This window comes from Salmo salar, chromosome 12 (assembly GCF_965601325.2).
Source record: "Salmo salar chromosome 12, fSalSal1, whole genome shotgun sequence".
Lineage (NCBI taxonomy): Eukaryota > Metazoa > Chordata > Actinopteri > Salmoniformes > Salmonidae > Salmo > Salmo salar.
In genome coordinates, this window is record NC_138302.1 from 23,944,887 (window position 1) to 23,964,021 (window position 19,135).

The 19,135-nt window shown below is 41.6% G+C and overlaps 1 protein-coding gene across 1 annotated transcript in view; it reads left to right on the forward strand.

Annotated features, from left to right (window-relative positions):
- The first annotated feature begins 8,633 nt into the window (after positions 1–8,633).
- LOC106564511 (microtubule-associated serine/threonine-protein kinase 1) overlaps positions 8,634–19,135 on the forward strand; it is an 85,628-nt gene continuing 75,126 nt past the window's right edge. The window contains exon 1 of the mRNA XM_045691045.2: positions 8,634–9,890. Coding sequence (XP_045547001.2) covers positions 9,852–9,890 — 39 coding nt within the window. The 5' untranslated portion in view covers positions 8,634–9,851. The remainder of the gene's footprint in view (positions 9,891–19,135) is intronic.

Sequence of the window (19,135 nt, forward strand, 5' to 3'; positions counted from 1 at the left end):
TCTGAAACCTATTCATTTAAAATCTGGAAAACAGTAATATTTTACAAACAAATAAAGCTACCCATAAGCATTCATTTCTGATGTAAAAACACAAATGGGAAACATTTGTGTAAATAGCGTTTTGGAAATAAACTCTTCAAATCTACCTTCCCGTTCCAATTCCAATTGTCTTCCATCCACTCCTATTTCTGTATCTGATTCACTAACATTCTCCTTGTCTCTGTAATGATCTGATAGGTCTGAGCATTATGTCAGATGTCAACTATGCCACCTGCTGTTGCAGATCAAGGAAAGGAAATGAGGAGGAAGGAAGACAGTTTTATTTTGAACTCCATCACCTCCTCACTCTGTTTCTCTCCTCTCCACCCCTTCTCTCTCTCTGTCTTTATCTCCCCTCATCTCTCTTTCCCTCTCCACCCCTTCTCTCTCTCTGTCTTTATCTCCCCTCATCTCTCTTTCCCTCTCCACCCCTTCTCTCTCTCTGTCTTTATCTCCCCTCATCTCTCTTTCCCTCTCCACCCCTTCTCTCTCTCTGTCTTTATCTCCCCTCATCTCTCTTTCCCTCTCCACCCCTTCTCTCTCTCTGTCTTTATCTCCCCTCATCTCTCTTTCCCTCTCCACCCCTTCTCTCTCTCTGTCTTTATCTCCCCTCATCTCTCTTTCCCTCTCCACCCCTTCTCTCTCTGTCTTTATCTCCCCTCATCTCTCTTTCCCTCTCCACCCCTTCTCTCTCTGTCTTTATCTCCCCTCATCTCTCTTTCCCTCTCCACCCCTTCTCTCTCTCTGTCTTTATCTCCCCTCATCTCTCTTTCCCTCTCCACCCCTTCTCTCTCTGTCTTTATCTCCCCTCATCTCTCTTTCCCTCTCCACCCCTTCTCTCTCTCTGTCTTTATCTCCCCTCATCTCTCTTTCCCTCTCCACCCCTTCTCTCTCTGTCTTTATCTCCCCTCATCTCTCTTTCCCTCTCCACCCCTTCTCTCTCTCTGTCTTTATCTCCCCTCATCTCTCTTTCCCTCTCCACCCCTTCTCTCTCTGTCTTTATCTCCCCTCATCTCTCTTTCCCTCTCCTCCCCTTTTGTTCTCTTTCTGTTTCTCTCTCCCTCATTCCCTCTCTCTCTCCATCTTTCCCTCCTCTCTCTCTTCTCTCTCTCTCTCTTTCTCCCTCTAGTCTATGGAGTCTGACTGACGATGGTTCTCCCGTGGGACTTGTAGTCTGCTGGTATTTTATTTAGTGCCTCTTCTCTTCTCTCAGGCATTTAGCAAAGCTGTAGTCTGTGACCCACTTCCACACAGAGAAGAAGAGGAGTGTGTGTGCGTGTGGCCTGTGTGGCCTGTGTTAGTGTCTTTGTGTGTGTGTATGCCTTAAGAATTTTCATGCACCGCAGGAAATGCAAACTTGTAGTGTATTTAAGGCTTCTAAAGTTTGTCATTTCCACTTTAAAATGTCAGACTTGATTTGCCCAAAAGAAAAATGTATCAACCCCTACAAAAACATGTCCATTAATTAGAATCCACATAAAAATTCTAATTTCCTGTTGCTGCAGGATTATTTTCCTGCTGTAGCAAACTGGCTGAAATGAAGATCCTACATCTGTATATGCGTGCCTGTGTATACACACTGCCAAACACTAGAATCAGAGCGCAATGAAAAGAACACAATGTACAGAACATCACTGTAACAAAAAGCTAGTTTCTGCTCTAACTCACTGACACACACCACTAGCTCTGATTAGCCCACCTGACAATGTTGTTGTTGTACTTGTATTCACTGAATACGCTCTGCATCATGTTACTTGTTGTTGCTAAACTATTAGAAAAAAAGGTGCTATCTAGAACTTAAAAGGGTCCTTCAGCTGTCCCCATAGGAGAACCCTTTGAAGAACTAATTTTGGTTCCATGTAGAACCCATTACACAGAGGGTTCTACATGGAACCCAAAAGAGTTCAACCTGGAACCACGACAGGTTCTACCTGGAACCAAGAAGGGTTCCCAATACAAACTAAAGGGAAGAATGTCAGCTATCTTCTGAAGTGATGTGAGGTGATGTGGCCCTTGTTGTAGACACTGAATGAGGAGAGGGAGAAAAGATAAAAAAACACATTCTAAATATTCCAAGGGCTTTGCCTTGTCAAGTTGTTTGTTACCCCAACCCCCACATGCATCATTTAGGGGATGACATCACCCCTTTGAGCACTATGGCACGGTATGCACTGTGACCTAGTTGGAATGCGGTGTATGGGGACTTTCACTAAGGCTTTATTCCATTGGGCCATTCGGGTATGCTGGGTTTCCTTCCATCCCAATAGTTCCTAATGAACATGAAAATGTCAAATAAACATGTCTCCTATTCATTATTGAAGAGGAAAAGTGTTGCTACATATTCGGGATGAATTAGACAAACAGGCAACTTGGTAGTAGTCTAGGATCCCATTTCGTTTTTTTTTTATACTAGCAGACTGTCTATGCAGGAGGAGTTTGAAGCTTTTGTTAAGACAACAACAGTTCGATATTGTTAAAATATTAAACTTTTTTCATTGTCATGGTTTTATGACAATAGCAGCCCAGGTTAATTTCAGTTCCTGAATGTGTGTGTGTGTCTGTGTCTGTGTGTCTTTGAAAGTCGGTTGTTCACAGACAGAAGACCCAGACCAATCTATCAAGAGCAGCTAAATCCCAGAGTGAGAGTCTCTAAACCAGACACACACACACACACACACACACACACACACACACACACACACACACACACACACACACACACACACACACACACACACACACACACACACACACACACACACACACACACACACACACACATCCAGTTATCTATACTGACACACACCATGTGTCTGCCTGATCTCCTTCTGTGTTTCCTGTGAACAGCTACTAGTGGATAAACCTGAGAGAGGTATTCAGGGCAGCCAAATTACATGCTGTCACTGTGAACCACCGGCCATGCAGTGATGTTGTACACACATACACACACACAGACACACACACACACAGACAGACAGACAGACAGACAGACAGCAGACAGACAGACAGACAGACAGACAGACAGACAGACAGACAGACAGACAGACAGACAGACAGACAGACAGACAGACAGACAGACAGACAGACAGACAGACAGACAGACAGACAGACAGACAGACAGACAGACAGACCATTAAGGCAATGATGCTAAAAGCCACTAAGTCCCTCTGTCTTCAGCCCTATAAACCTGGATCGGAACCAGCTGCCCTCTTAAATTGGCTGAGAATTGTGTGTATTTTACACATTTTTTTACTGGAGGATGAAGCTTTTGTTAAGGCAACAACAGTTTGACATTCTTAAACCATTTCATTTTTCATTGGCATGGTTTGAGATTGAGAGAGAGCTTGCGTGTGTACGCTTTGCAAGTGTGTCTGATGTAAGCATCTCTTATATTGTGGCAAGGTTTAACAATGAAATGTCATACGGACATTAAATATATACTTATACTGTATCACATTATGTGGGCATGATGAACGTTGGACTTGTCTTTCCCTCAGCAACATGCCCTTGTCCTCATCCAGTAACCTTGGTGACAGAGAGAACTAGAACACCAAGTCAATGGTCACTCAAATCACTAGGTTGATGGGTCATTTATAACAAAATCTTTTGATATGGCCAATAATTTCAAGAAGTGAAATGACAACATTGAACATTGAACCATCATATTTGTGTATTGAAGATCTAATAATGAAAGAAAATGATTGCTGTTTTGAATTTGGTCAAGTTTGTGTGGAAGGGGTGGAAAAACCAATTGTTATCCATCGATAATGATAAGCCACCAGGTATAGACAGCCTAGATGGGAAATGATTAAGGAATGGTAGCAGACTATATTAACACCAGGTATAGACAGCCTAGATGGGAAATGATTAAGGAATGGTAGCAGACTATATTAACACCAGGTATAGACAGCCTAGATGGGAAATGATTAAGGAATGGTAGCAGACTGTATTAACGCCAGGTATAAACAGCCTAGATGGGAAATGATTAAGGAATGGTAGCAGACTATATTAACACCAGGTATAGACAGCCTAGATGGGAAATGATTAAGGAATGGTAGCAGACTATATTAACACCAGGTATAAACAGCCTAGATGGGAAATGATTAAGGAATGGTAGCAGACTATATTAACGCCAGGTATAAACAGCCTAGATGGGAAATGATTAAGGAATGGTAGCAGACTGCATTAACACCAGGTATAGACAGCCTAGATGGGAAATGAATAAGAAATGGTAGCAGACTGCATTGCCACCCCTATTTACCATGTCTTTAATCAAAGCCTATAAGAATGTGTGTGTCCACATATTAACAAAGTTGTTGTGAAGATGGGAGAGGCATGTCTGTTAAAAAAATATGTTCTGCGTTTTTAACACAAAGATCAACTGTACTAGTTGTTCAGGGTCTGACAGTGTCCCATCTTGATTACTGTCCGGTAATATGGTCAGGTGCAGCAAAGAAAGACCTATCAAAGCTGCAATTGGCTCAAAACAGAGCAGCACACCTTGCCCTTAACTGCACACACAGAACTAACATCAACAACATGCATGATAGTCTTTCATGGCTGAGGGTTGAGGAGTAATTGAACACGTACTCTCTAGTCTTTTTAAGAAACACTTGTATGTTGAAAATGCCTAACCACTTGTATCATTTATTTGCATACATTTCAAACAGACATACAGTGCATTCTGAAAGTGTTCAGACCCCTTGACCTTTCCACATTTTGTTAAGTTACAGCCTTATTCTGAAATCTCTTTTTCTTTTTATATGTCTAATCAAACTACACACAATACCCCATAATGACAAAGCAAAAACTGTGTTTTTGAAATATTAACAAATGTATTACAAATAAAAAACAGAAATACCTTATTTACACAAGTATTCAGACCCTTTGATATGAGACTTGAAATTGAGCTCAGGTGCATCCTGTTTCCATTGACCATCCTTGAGATGTTTCTACAACTTGATTGACTCCACCTGTGGTAAATTGATTTGATTGGACATGATTTGGAAAGGCACACACCTGTCTGTATAAGGTCCCATAGTTGACAGAGCATGTCAGAGCAAAAACCAAGCCATGAGGTCGAAGGAATTGTCCGGTAGAGCTCCGAGACAGGATTGTGTTGAGGCACAGATCTGGTGAATGGTACCAAAACATTTCTGCAGCATTGAAGGTCCCCAAAAATACAGTGGCCTCCATCATTGTTAGATGGAAGAAGTTTGGAACCACCAAGACTCTTCTTAGAACTGAGCAATCCGGGGAGAAGGGCATTGGTCATGGAGGTGACCAAGAACCTGATGGTGACAGGGCTCCAGAGTTCCTCTGTGGAGATGGGAGAACCTTCCAGAAGGACAACCATCTATGCAGCACCCCACCAATCAGGCCAGTATGGTAGATTGGCCAGACAGAAGCCACTCCTCAGTAACAGGCACATGACAGTCCCCTTTGAGTTTTCCAAAAGGCACCTAAAGTCTATCAGACCATGAGAAACAAGATTATCTGGTCTGATGAAACCAAGATTGAACTCTTTGGCCTGAATGCCAAGCGTCACGTTTGGAGGAAACCTGGCACCATCCCTACGGTGAAGCATGGTGGTGGCAGCATCATGCTGTGGGGATGTTTTTCAGTGGCAAGGACTGGGAGACTAGTCAGGATTGCGGGAAAGATGAACGGAGCAAAGCACAGAGAGGTCCTTGATGAAAACCTGCTCCAGTGGGCTCAGGACCTCAGACTGAGGCAAGGTTCACCTTCCAACAGGACAACGACCCTAAGCACACAGCCAACACAATGCAGGTGTGGCTTCGAGACAATTCTCTGAATGTCCTTGAGTGACCCAGCCAGATCCTGCACTTTACCCCGATCGAACATCTCTGGAGAGACCTGAAAATAACTGTGCAGCGAAGCTCCCCATCCAACCTGCAGAGAAGAATGGGAGAAACTCCCCAAATACAGGTGTGCCAAGCTTGTAGCGTCATACCGAAGAAGACTCAAGGCTGTAATTGCTGCCAAAGGTGCTTCAACAAAGTACTGAGTAAAGGGTCTGAATACTTATGTAAATTTGATATTTCCGTTTTTTATTTTTTATAAATTGACAAACATTTCTAAAAACCTGTTTTTGCTTTGTCTTTACGGGGTAGTGTGTGGAGATTGATGAGGTAATTTATAATTTTTTTTAAATACATTTTAGAATCAGGCTGTAACCTAACAAAATGTGGAAAAAGTTAAGGGGTCTGAATACTTTCCGAATACCCCACCAGACACGCCACTATGGGTTTCTTCATGGTACCCATAAACAGATTTAATGCGTCGCTCAGTTACACTACAGGTCAACATTTTAGAACACCTCCTCGTTCAAGTTTTTCTTCATTTTTACTATTTTCTACATTGTAGAATTGTAGTAAAGACATCAAAACTATGAAATAACATATGGAATCATGTAGTAACAAAAACAGTGTTTAACAAATCAAAATATATTTTATATTTGAGATTATTCAAATAGCCACCCTTTGCCTTGATGACAGTTTTGCACACTCTTGGCATTCTCTCAACCAGCTTCATGAGGTAGTCACCTGGAATGCATTTCAATTAACAGGTATGCCTTAAAAGTTAATTTGTGGAATTTCTTTCCTTCTTAATGTGTTTGAGCCAATCAGTTGTGTTGTGACAAAGTAGTGGGGGTATACAGAAGATAGCCCTATTTGGTAAAAGACCAAGTCCATATGATGGCAAGAACAGCTCAAATAAGCAAAGAGAAACGACAGTCCATCATTACTTTAAGACATAAAGGTCAGTCAATATTTCAAGAATTTTGAAAGTTTATTCAAGTGCAGTAACAAAAACCATCAAGTGCTATGATGAAACTGGCTCTCATGAGGACCGCCACAGGAAAGGAAGACCCAGAGTTACCTCTGCTTCAGAGGATAACTTCATTAGAGTTACCAGCCTCAGAAACTGCAGCCCAAATAAATGCTTCACAGAGTTCAAGTAACAGAAAAATCTCAACATCACCTGTTTAGAGGAGACTGTGTCAATCAGGCCTTCATGGTCGAATTGCTGCAAAGAAACCACTACTAAAGGACACAAATAAGAAGAAGAGACGTGCTTGGGCCAAGAAACACAATTGGCCAAGAAACACATTAAACCAGTGGAAGTCCAAATTTGAGATTTTTGGTTCAAATCGCCGTGTCTTTGTGAGAAGCGGTGTGGGTGAACGGATGATCTCCGCATGTGTATTTCCCACAGTAAAGCTTGGAGGAGGAGGTGTTATGGTGTGGGGGTGCTTTGCTGGGGACACTTTCAGTGATTTATTTAAAATTCAAGGCACACTTAACCAGCATGGCTACCACAACATTCTGCAGCGATACGCTATCCCATCTTAGTGGGACTATCATTTGTTTTTCAGCTGGACAATGACCCAACACACCTACAGGCTGTGTAAGGGCTATTTTACCAAGAAGGAGAGTGATGGAGTGCTGCATCAGATGACTGGACCTCCACAATCCCCCGACCTCAACCAAATTGAGATGGTTTGGGATGAGTCGGGCCTCAGAGTGAAGGGAAAGCAACCAACAAGTGCTCAGCATATGTGAGAACTCCTTCAAGACTGTTGGAAAAGCATTCCAGGTGAAGCTGGTTGAGAGAATGCCAAGAGTGTGCAAAAGCTGTCATCAAGGCAAAGGGTGGCTATTTGAAGAATCTCAAATATAAAATATATTTTGATTTGTTTGTTTAACACTTTTTTGGTGACTACATTATTCAATATGTGTTATTTCATAGTTTTGATGTATTCACTATTATTCTACAATGTAGAAAATAGTAAAAATAAAGTAAAACCTTTGAATGAGTAGGTGTTCTAAAACATTTGACCGGTAGTGTATGTATAGAGCTATGTCATCACGGAATGCTCTGCCACCAGAGGTTAATTAGGCAACAAATTTAGCTTGAAAAATCTAATAAAAAACATATTGTATCACAGAGCCTCTCCTCTTTCTAAAGATCTAATTAAACTGTACTGTATATGACTTGTTAGCGTATCCAATTACCAAATCAGGGCTAAAAACAGGTCAAAGCTGCCCACTTGGAGATAGATATAGCCTTGTTAATATCTAACAATCCTCATAACCCTTTAACCCTTTAACCTTAACAAATGGTGGGAGTTTGGTTGTGTAATGTTCCTCCTAAGGTGACAGACAGTGAATGTTCTGAAGGTAGACCTAAACTCTGTGAGACAGTAATATGTAATACTGCAGTGTCATGGGATGAAAGGGAAGTCTTATCTATGGTTCATAATTCATATTTTAAGCAACTGAAGGTTTGCTTTATTTTTCGTAGGACATTATGTTCAATTAACTTGACTGTTAACTATTTAACATTTCACATCATGATTTATATAGCTGCAGATGGCTCTGACTTCTTTCTTTCATATTAAGGTTTAATACAACAATGCCTGTCCCTTAAAGTGATACATACCTACATTACATATGGCTGGCTATAGGACCTACATTTCTCTCCACTATGGAGAATGGCGAGGAGATTCAAGGGAGGGAGGGGAAATCTGGTCGCTGAGGGGTTAACAAACCAAAAGTGATTCCGTTGTGTTTAGAAGGAGGTGGGAGGTAGGGAATGGAATGGCGAGAGATATATCACGATATATATTACAAACCACTTCGTCTTCAGGGTAAACATCATTATACAGTGGATATTAAAACTATAAGGGATGAGAGTGACACGTTCAGAAAATAATATGGCAGCACCTGCGCGCGGATGAGATGAGGAAACGGTATGTAGCTAATAGCCCTAATCTGTGGGATAACACAAGGATTATACACGAAAAAGCGAGCAAAACGCTTTTGTTTTAAGCAGTAAACTCTGGGGTAGTATTCAGCATGGATCAGAAATGAATGTATAAGGTTGCGTGTTTTGCTCCTTATGGGAATCCATAGAACATCGAACAGATGTCAAACGAGTGTACCGGATGGGGTTTGCGTGTTGGGAGGATTCGAAGATGCGTACACGTGTCGCTTGATCTGCGCGCTGAGGTTCAATCTGCATACATTTTACTGTAGCTATGATTGTAGCCTATATGGCGTGTTTCTCCATTGCATATGCTAGTAGTTTACAGTAGTCTACATTAGGCTATTATAACAACAAATGCGTTATAAAGGGGGCTTTTGGACACCAGATTAATTCAACACAGGACAGAAATCCCGAAGTGCTGAAGTGAATGGACAGCCACAGTGCAATGAAAACATCACCATAGGAATAAACACAAACATGGAAATAAACAACAGACATTCAATCAAATAATTGAAGAATTATAATCATATGAAAACCTGCATATTTAAATCCACTACTGAAGGTGCACTACTTTTAACCTAAAGTACTTTCCATAATTGATACGCTATTTCTGTCTATATATTTTAATTTAATGTGTGTTAGCCTACATTTTAAAAAGTAGGCCACAATTAAAATTCGACTAGGCTACTTCAGGCTCCTCTCTATAGTCCAATGTATTAAGGACATTAGGTCATGCTGGTACCTTCAGGAACTTGCTTCATTAGCACTTGCTAGAACAGTAGTTTAGGGTACAGGACCAGATGTTAGTCTGGCGGAATGGGTTTTTGGTTTGTGAGTTGAGCAGACTAGAGGCTTTGTCGCACCAGTGAAGAGGAGAGAGACGGGAGTGTTCTTGGCCAGTGCCACGCGGGAACTCCATGCCCTGTCCCGTTACCTGGAGACACCAGGTGACCACACCGGGCCACGAGACCAGGTGATACTACTCCAAAGCACGCGACTCGCATGTTCCCGCCAGTGCCATGGATGACTCTGGAATCATTCGACGTCGGAGGCTCCAGGTGAGAACTTTCTTGTTTCAAATATTTTCGGTAAAAAATTGGATCACGGAAAAAAAAGACATTAAAGCGAGAGTCCTTAAAAGAAACAAAAACAAAGCGACTCCCTGCTTTTGTTTTTGTAAAACGTTTAGGGATGGGCCTGGAGAAATGTAACTACTATCAAATTCAGAACGTTAGATCTATCGATGCAAAGACATCCGTGATGTCAACAATATAGTTTTAACTATGTTTTGAGGCTATACTGTGTTTACATTTATATTGTTTACAAAGGCTATACAGTGAGGCTATACAGTGAGGCTATACAGTGTTTACATTTATTTTGTTTACAAACATTGGAGTTAAACAAGCTTATATTTTGGGTTCTGATGGGGTAGGCCCACAACAGTTGAACTAAGCTCATGAGGCAAATTATATTCTTCAATAATCAATGGGTATTATTCATTTATCGTTCCAAAAGGGGATGTAGCAACTAAGCTTTAAACTAGTAAAATGATATATTTAAAGGTACATAATATTTTACAAACAAATGAAAATAAACTATGTTCTAAATTGGCTAGCCTTAGCCCCTATGCCTAATGCAGGAGACTAATGGAATATCAAGTTACAATTTGATGCATTAGCTCATGCTGTATGACAGAAGGCAGTAACTACTTTTTCCTAAGGGGATTATATTCACTTACTACAGGAAGCAAATCGTGTCTAGTTAATCTCCCCCTCCCCCTCCTAGGTCCTGGGCCCCCTCCCTGCTTGCACATTTTTTTTTGGGGGGGGGGGGGGGGCAGAACCCTGCTCTATGGAACCCTTCTGTCTCTTGTGACCATCAGAGATAATTCCACCAAGGTTGACATGGGCCATAGTACTAAAAACCTGATTAAACACCATAAAGTGTTACAACGTTCTAGAAGACATTTTCTTAGAAGTTTGAGCAGAGATGCTGAATTCTAGGAACAGCGTATGAATGTTCCTGTTATTCCATGAGGACCTTATGGCCTTTTCTTGTAAAAAAACAATTATCATAATAATCAGAATCTCTTTCGGACAGCCATACACACAGAATGTATGCATTCAGACAAACAGTATATACACATACATACATATACACATACATACACACACACACACACACACACACACACACACACACACACACACACACACACACACACACACACACACACACACACACACACACACACACACACACTCCTCCACACACAAGCCCTCTCTCTCTCTCTCTCTCTCTCTCTCTCTCTCTCTCTCACAAACAGGACGTAGACAGACATGCATTTGCAAGTCAAACCAGCACATATGATCATTAGCTCAATTCTCAATGGAGTGTGTGTGCGCATGCGCGTGCATGGATGTGTCTATTCGTGTGTGTGTGTGTGTGTGTGTGTGTGTGTGTGTGTGCTGAGTGGAAACCCGTTCCCATTCAAGACATCAATATCCACACACAGGCTAAATGCTAGTGGGAGATGTGAGGATATGGTCCTCCTCTACTCTTAAAGCCCATTACTAGGCACTAGTACACTAATATTAGGACTAATGGTAGGACTAATGGTAGGACTAATGTTAGGACTAATGGTAGGACTAATGATAGGACTGTTAGGGTTCGTTTCCTCGTTTCCTTATCAATCAGTTACTCATTGGTGAAATTAGCATTATGACAATATCTTTAATTAAATAATTCAAAAACCTTTATTAATGTAATTGCAGACAGAAGTTGGCAAACAGGAACATAGCACGAATGTTGCTGAGTAAGTTCTGCATCAAACAAAAGGTCTCAAGTTGTTTTATTAAACCGAAGTCCCGCCTTAGTGATGTCACTGACTGCATCATTACCTTTTTACTTCTGAGACCAAAACCCTGCATCCATAGCTATACAAACATAGAGTTTCAGTGTTTATCTAAAAGCTAGGCAATAAATGTCCCCTCCCCAAAGTTGATTTATTGTGGAATGTCTGAGTAGTCTCTTATCTCCCACACTCCCCTGCAGAGTTCTGTCTCAGTCACACATTATGAGAGAGAGAGAGAGAGAGAGAGAGAGAACAACTGTGGAACAATTCTAAAACTATATAATGAATATATATATTGTTCATCTGTAGTCTAGGACCCTATAAATGTAAGGAGGGAGGGGTCTTATAACCCCTCCCCTTCTATTAATATAACATAAGCATAATCAATTATTCTAATACATCAAACATAAGACTAGTGGTAGGACTAATGATCGGACTAATGGTAAGACTAATGGTAGGACTAATGGTAGGACTAATGGGAGGACTAATGGGAGGACTAATGGTAAGACTAATGGTAGGACTAATGATAGGACTAATGGGAGGACTAATGATAGGACTAATGGTAAGACTAATGTAGGCTAACAGCTTTTTGCCCAGAGGGAAGGACAACCAAGGGGCCGTCACACACACACATACATACACACATATAGGGCAGGGGCAGCTTCTGTTGGCTAGACCCCAGCCTCAGTAAAGTGGCTGGTAATTCCCCAGGCTGGCTCCACTTTCACTTGTCACTGCCAAAGGGTGTAGAGGGGGTGGGTGAAGCCAGAGAAGCAAGGGGTAGTCAGTGCCAGGGGACAAGGAGGGGGCAGAGGTCATGGACTCAAACCCAGACAGATAGTGTAATGTGTGTGTGTGTGTGTGTGTGTGTGTGTGTGTGAGTGTGTATTCTCAACTCTAATCCTCTCCCTAGGCCACTTCCATAAGCCAGTATAACACAGGCATCTCTGTGTCTTTGCTTGCTTGTTTGTGTGTGTGGGTAAGTAATCACTAGGAGCAACGAAGACTCCTGTCATGCTCCAGATTGACCCGTCGAACCACCCACGTGTGTGTTTGTGTGCGTGTGTGTGTGTGTGTGTATGTGTGTACAACATCACTGCATAGCCGGTGGTTCACAGTGACAGCATGTAATTTGGCTGCCCTGAATGCCTCTCTCAGGTTTATACACTAGTAGCTGTTCACAGGAAACACAGAAGGAGATCAGGCAGACACATGGTGTGTGTCAGTATAGATAACTAGATGTATATTGTATAAGTCAGTCATGTCAGTGGCAATATGTTCATGTCAAGATAGATCACTGTATAGATGACCATCTACATGTATATTGTAGTAAGTTATGCTAATGATATCATGTCAATGTCGACGACATTCGACAAGCTTGGCACACCTGTATTTGGGGAGTTTCTCCTATTCTTCTCTGCAGATCCTCTCAAGCTTTGTCAGGTTGGATGGGGAGCATTGCTGCACAGCTATTTTCAGGTCTCTCCATAGATGTTCAATCGGGTTCAAGTCCGGGTTCTGGCTGGGCCACTCAAGGACATTCAGAGACTTGTACCAAAGCCACTCCTGCATTGTCTTGGCTGTGTGCTTAGGATCTCTGTTCTGTTGGAAGGTGAACCTTCGCCCCAGTCTGAGGTCCTGAGCGCACTGGAGCAGGTTTTCATCAAGGATCTCTCTGTACTTTGCTCGGTTCATCTTTGCCTCGATCCTGACTAGTCTCCCAATCCCAGCCACTGAAAAACATCCCCACAGCATGATGCTGCCACCACCATGCTTCACCGTAGGGATGGTGCCAGGTTTCCTCCAGACGTGACGCTTGGCATTCAGGCCAAAGAGTTTAATCTTGGTTTCATCAGACCAGATAATCTTGTTTGTCATGGTCTGAGAGTCTTTAGGTGCCTTTTGGGAAACTCCAAATGGGCTGTCATGTACCGTTTTACTGAGGAGTGGCTTTTGTCTGGCCACTCTACCATAAAGGCCTGATTGGTGGAGTGCTGCAGAGATGGTTGTCCTTCTGGATGGTTCTCCCATCTCCACAGAGGAACTCTGGAGCTCTGACAGAGTGACCATCAGGTTCTTGGTCACCTCCCTGACCAAGGCCCTTCTACCCTGATTGCTCAGTTTTGCCAGGCGGCCAGCACTAGGAAGAGTCTTGGTGGTTTCAAACTTCTTCCATTTATGAATGAGGGAGGCCACTGTGTTCTTGGGAACCTTCAAGACTGCAGAAATGTTTTGGTACCCTTCCCCAGATCTGTGCCTTGACACAATCCTGTCTCGGAGCTCTACGGATAATTCCTTCGACCTCATGGCTTGTTTTTTGCTCTGACATGCACTGTCAGATGTGGGACCTTATATAGACAGGTGTGCGCCTTTCCAATCAATTGAATTTAGCACAAGTGGACTCCAATCAAGTTGTAGAAACATCTCAAGAATGATCAATGGAAACAGGATGCACCTGAGCTCAATTTCGAGTCTCATATCAAAGGGTCTGAATACTTATGTTTTTGTTTTAATACATTTTTAAAAATGTCTAAAAACCTGTTTTTGCTCTGTCATTATGGGGTATTTTGTGTAAATTGCTGAGGATTTTTAAAATGTTTTATCCATTTTAGATTAAGGCTGTAACGTAACAAAATGTGGAAAGTCAAGGGGTCTGAACACTTTCCGAAGGCACTGTAGATGACAGTTTAAATTTCACTATATTGTGTGTGTCTAGGGTTGCAAAGGGTCAGAAACTTTCCGGTGAATTTCAGACATTTTTCCGGAAATTTTACATGGGACGTTTGGGATAGGTGGGACATTAGCGTCCCACCTGGCCAACAGCCGGTGAAATTGCAGAGCGCAAAATTCAAATTAAATTACTATAAATATTAAACTTTCATGAAATCACAAGTGCAATACATCAAAATATAGCTTAACTTGTTGTTAATCCAGCCAAGGTGTCAGATTTCAAAAAGGCTTTACGGCGAAAGCAAACCATGCGATTATCTGAGGACAGCGTCCAGCACACAAATGCATAACAAATCATTTTCAACCAGGGAGTTGCGACACGAAAGTCAGAAATAGCGATATAATATATGCTTTACCTTTGAAGATCTTCTTCTGTTGGCACTCGATAAAGTCCTTTTTTATATCCATAAAAACTCAGTTTAGCTGGCGCGCTTCAGTCAATAATCCACTCGGTTTCCCTCTTTCAAAATGCATACAAATTGAATCCCAAACGTTACCAATAAACTTATCCAAACAAGTCAATCAACATTTATAATCAAGCCTTAGGTACCCTAATACGCAAATAAATAATCAAATTTAAGACGGAGAATCGTTATTGTCTTTACCAGAGATAAACAAAAAGAACGCGCTGTCTCACGGCCATGCGCTTGGAAACTACAGCCAAAATGGGAGCCACTTAGAAAAACTACACCTTCTCCCTCATTTTTCCATAAACCAAAGACTGTTGACATCTAGTGGAAGCCCTAGGAACTGCAATCGGGGACGATTTCGCCCTATTATAAAAGTGCCAGGCATTGAAATCAGTGGTATGCTAAACTTAAAAAAAAAATGTTTTATCGTTTGTCCTCGGGGTTTCAGTTCTGTTATACTCACAGACATTATTTTAACGGTTATAGAAACTTTAGAGTGTTTTCCTATCCAAATCTACCAATATATGCATATCCTAGCTTCTGGGCCTGAGTAGCAGGCAGTTTACTTTGGGCACACTTTTCATCCGGACATCAAAATACCGCCCCCTATCCCAAAGAAGTTATAAGCCCGGGAATTTGGAGATTTTTGCTTCAATTCATCAAAAAAGTTAGCTTATAACAGTGAACCTTTTTTGTGGGATACACATAAGGCAATTCTAGGTCTGGTGGCATATTTTGGTTAATCTATCCCCAATTCAATGGCATTGCAACCCTCTGCATGCACAATGCATTCTTTCATCACATGTACAGCTGATTCTCAAGATCTTGCACACTAATGAGATGCTATTGAGCCCACACTACTACACTGTCTGAGCCAAGGACTACATGCTTTCTGGTAAGTTTTGATTACAATACTGGGTGGGGTGAATATATTTTATATGACAAACATGATTTTTTTTGTTAACTAATAAATAGTAGCCTACAGCAAAGTGTGTTTAAATAATTTCTAACTTGTTAACAATTTCGGCTAGTTAGTTTTTGCTTCCATGTGGGTTTTCACTTGCTTGAGCCTGCTAACTGAGGAGTGTTAATTCACCTGTTTCCATACATGTTTCATTTTAAAACATGTATCTTACAAAGGAGTTCTTTAATCTAACTGCTTAACTATTTATCTGTACATGGAATTGTTTATTTTCTTTTACTATTTTTTTCTAATCTTTACAGGAAAATACCACGGGCACTATCTGATGTGTGGAGACATTTCACTGCAGCTAATATAGAAGGAAAAGCTGTTTACATTTGCAAATACTGTGCCAAATCATATGTGAAGAATTATCTGGACAAGTGCATAAAGTTCCTTCAGTGCTCACAACAAGCAACCTCTGACAAAAGTCCCTCTACTTCTATTCGAAGTGAAAATGATGAATCAGACATCTTATCGATAGCAACAGCTCATGGTCCTCCTGGAATCAGAAGTTTTTTTGTCTCAATGGAGGAACGTAGTCAGAGAAATGGTGATGAATGTCTTGCTCGAGCTGTGTATGCAACTGGTTCACCTCTGATGCTCACAGGCAATGTGTATTGGAAGAGATTTCTGAATGTTCTTCGCCCAGCATACACCCCTCCAACCAGACATGCTTTATCTACTAATTTTCCGGATGCTGAGTTCAAGTGAAGATCAAGCAAATCATAGAGAAAGCAGACTGTATTGCAATCATATCTGATCGGTGGTCGAATGTTCGTGGGCAAGGAATAATTAACTACATCATCTCCCCCCCTCAACCAGTATTCTACAAAAGCAGCTACACAAGGGACAACAGATAAACCAGTCTCTACATTGCAGATGGGCTGAAGGCAGTCATCAATGACCTTGGACCACAGAAGGTATTTGCACTGGTGACAGACAATGCTCCGAACACGAAGGCTGCTTGGTCTAAAGTGGAGGAGTCCTACCCTCACATCACACCCATTGGCTGTGCTGCTCATGCATTGAATCTGCCCCTCAAGGACATCATGGCACTGAAAACAATGGATACACTACAAGAGAGCCAAGGAAATGGTTAGGTATGTGAAGGGTCATCAAGTTATATCAGCAATCTACCTCACCAAGCAAAGTGAGAGGAATAAGAGCACCACACTGAAGCTGCCCAGCAACACCCATTGGGATGGTGTTGTCATCATGTTTGACAGTCTCTTGGAGGGGAAGGAGTCTCTCCAAGAAATGGCCATATCACAGTCTGACGATATGGACAGCCCCATCAAGAGGATCCTCCTGGATGATGTATTTTGTGAGAGAGTGGTAAGCAGCCTGAAATTCCTGAAACCTATAGCAGTAGCCATTGCACAGATTGAGGGAGACAATGCCATCCTGTCTGATGTTCAGACTTTGCTTGCAGATGTAAGAGAAGAAATCTGTACTGTCCTGCCACTTCACTATTGCTGCATGCAGAGGAAACTGCAGTTCTGAAATACATCAAAAAGCGTGAAGACTTCTGCCTGAAGCCCAAACACGCCGCAGCGTACATGTTGAACCCCAAGTATGCTGGTAAGAGCATCTTGTCTGGTGCAGAGATCAACAAGGCCTATGGTGTCATCATTACCGTGTCTCGCCACCTTGGCCTAGATGAGGGCAAGGTCCTTGGCAGTCTGGCGAAGTACACTTCCAAGCAATGGCTTTGGGATGGAGATGCAATATGGCAGTCGTACCAACATATCTCATCAGCCACCTGGTGGAAGGGACTTTGTGGATCTGAGGCTCTTTCCCCTGTTGCCTCCATCATCCTCCAAATCCCACCAACCTCAGCCGCCTCAGAGCGCAACTGGTCCTTGTTTGGAAACACACACACCAAAGCATGCAACAGGCTGACCAATACAAGGGTTGAAAAATTGGTGGCCATCCGGGCAAATTTGAGGCTTTTTGAGCCTGACAACGAGTCATCCTCCACAAGGTTGGAAAGTAACAGTGAAGATGAGGCCTTAGAGTCTGATGTTCAAGAGGTGGACATTAAGGAGGTCCAGGGAGAAGACATGGAAGCCTGAGAGGAAGACAACCAAAGCTTTAGTTTCTAGACTATCGTTTTAGAGATGTATGTTGAAAACATTTTTGGGAGATGCGATGGATCATTGGGGATCATTCAATATTCCCTTTCTTTTGTTGTTCAGTGAAATCATCCATGTGAAGAGTCAACTCATTTTACCTTATCATAACTAGACATAATTGCAGATGATTAAATCCTTCCAATAGAAATAAAAAAAACTATTTAGTTACGAATTGAACTTTAATTAAAGGTTTATGTTTCTGTCTCCATATGATATGGTAAATATATCCAATGCAAAAAACATCTACATTTAAATGGTATTAATATTAATTTGCATATATTTCCGTTAATTCCCATATATTCCCGTTAATTTCACCTCTGAATATTCCCAAAAATGTGCAACCCGATGTGTGTTAATCAGTCAGTCAGTCATATTACGGTAATGACAATATGATCATGTCAATATAGGTTACAGTGTTTGCTTTAGGACTGATTGACTCAGTAGCAGCAGCAGCAGTCACTCTTCTCACTACATCAGTCTTCATTATGTTAAACTGTATGTACTGTAGTTACAATCTAGAGTGGGATGATAGGTGGTCCAAAACTCTGTTCTGGGCAAGCTGCCAACTTTCAATTTCCTTAACAGGAAGGGATAAGAATTGGGTAATTTGAGAGGAGAGAGGACGCAGCCAGTATACTACTGTCAGTCACTGATAAAAAAAAGGATAAACTTGTAAGGCATAGGCTATCCAATACAAAAATTGATTGTTGAAGTTAAAAACCCTTAATTCATTTGTAATTTCACCATCGGGAATGTTGAAAGGAAACAAAATGGCTACCGTGCCTGGCTCTTGTCACTGAATATTTTATCTGCTGTTTTGTCTTCTTATAGGATTCCTTTAGGTGTTAGTAGCCTAAGATTATCATCAGACAGCTAAAGTTGTTCTGCAGGGGAGAAGAAAGTGCTAGCATAGTGATATTCTATTATATCAGGTAATGCTAATTTATTGGTTCTTGACAGTGTCAGAGAGACTTGTGCTACATGAATTCACGCCCACATTCAGTCTGCGACCCAAATGGCACCCTATTTGCTATATGGTACACTACGAGCCCTGGTCAAATGTGGTGCACATTGTAGGGAATAGGGTGCCATTTGAAACGCAGTCATAGTCTAATCTTTTCCACTAAAGGTCATTAAATATACGTGTACAAGTGAGCTGTTAGAATATTAAGCTGAGGAACAGGGATGACATTCACAAAATCAAGCAACT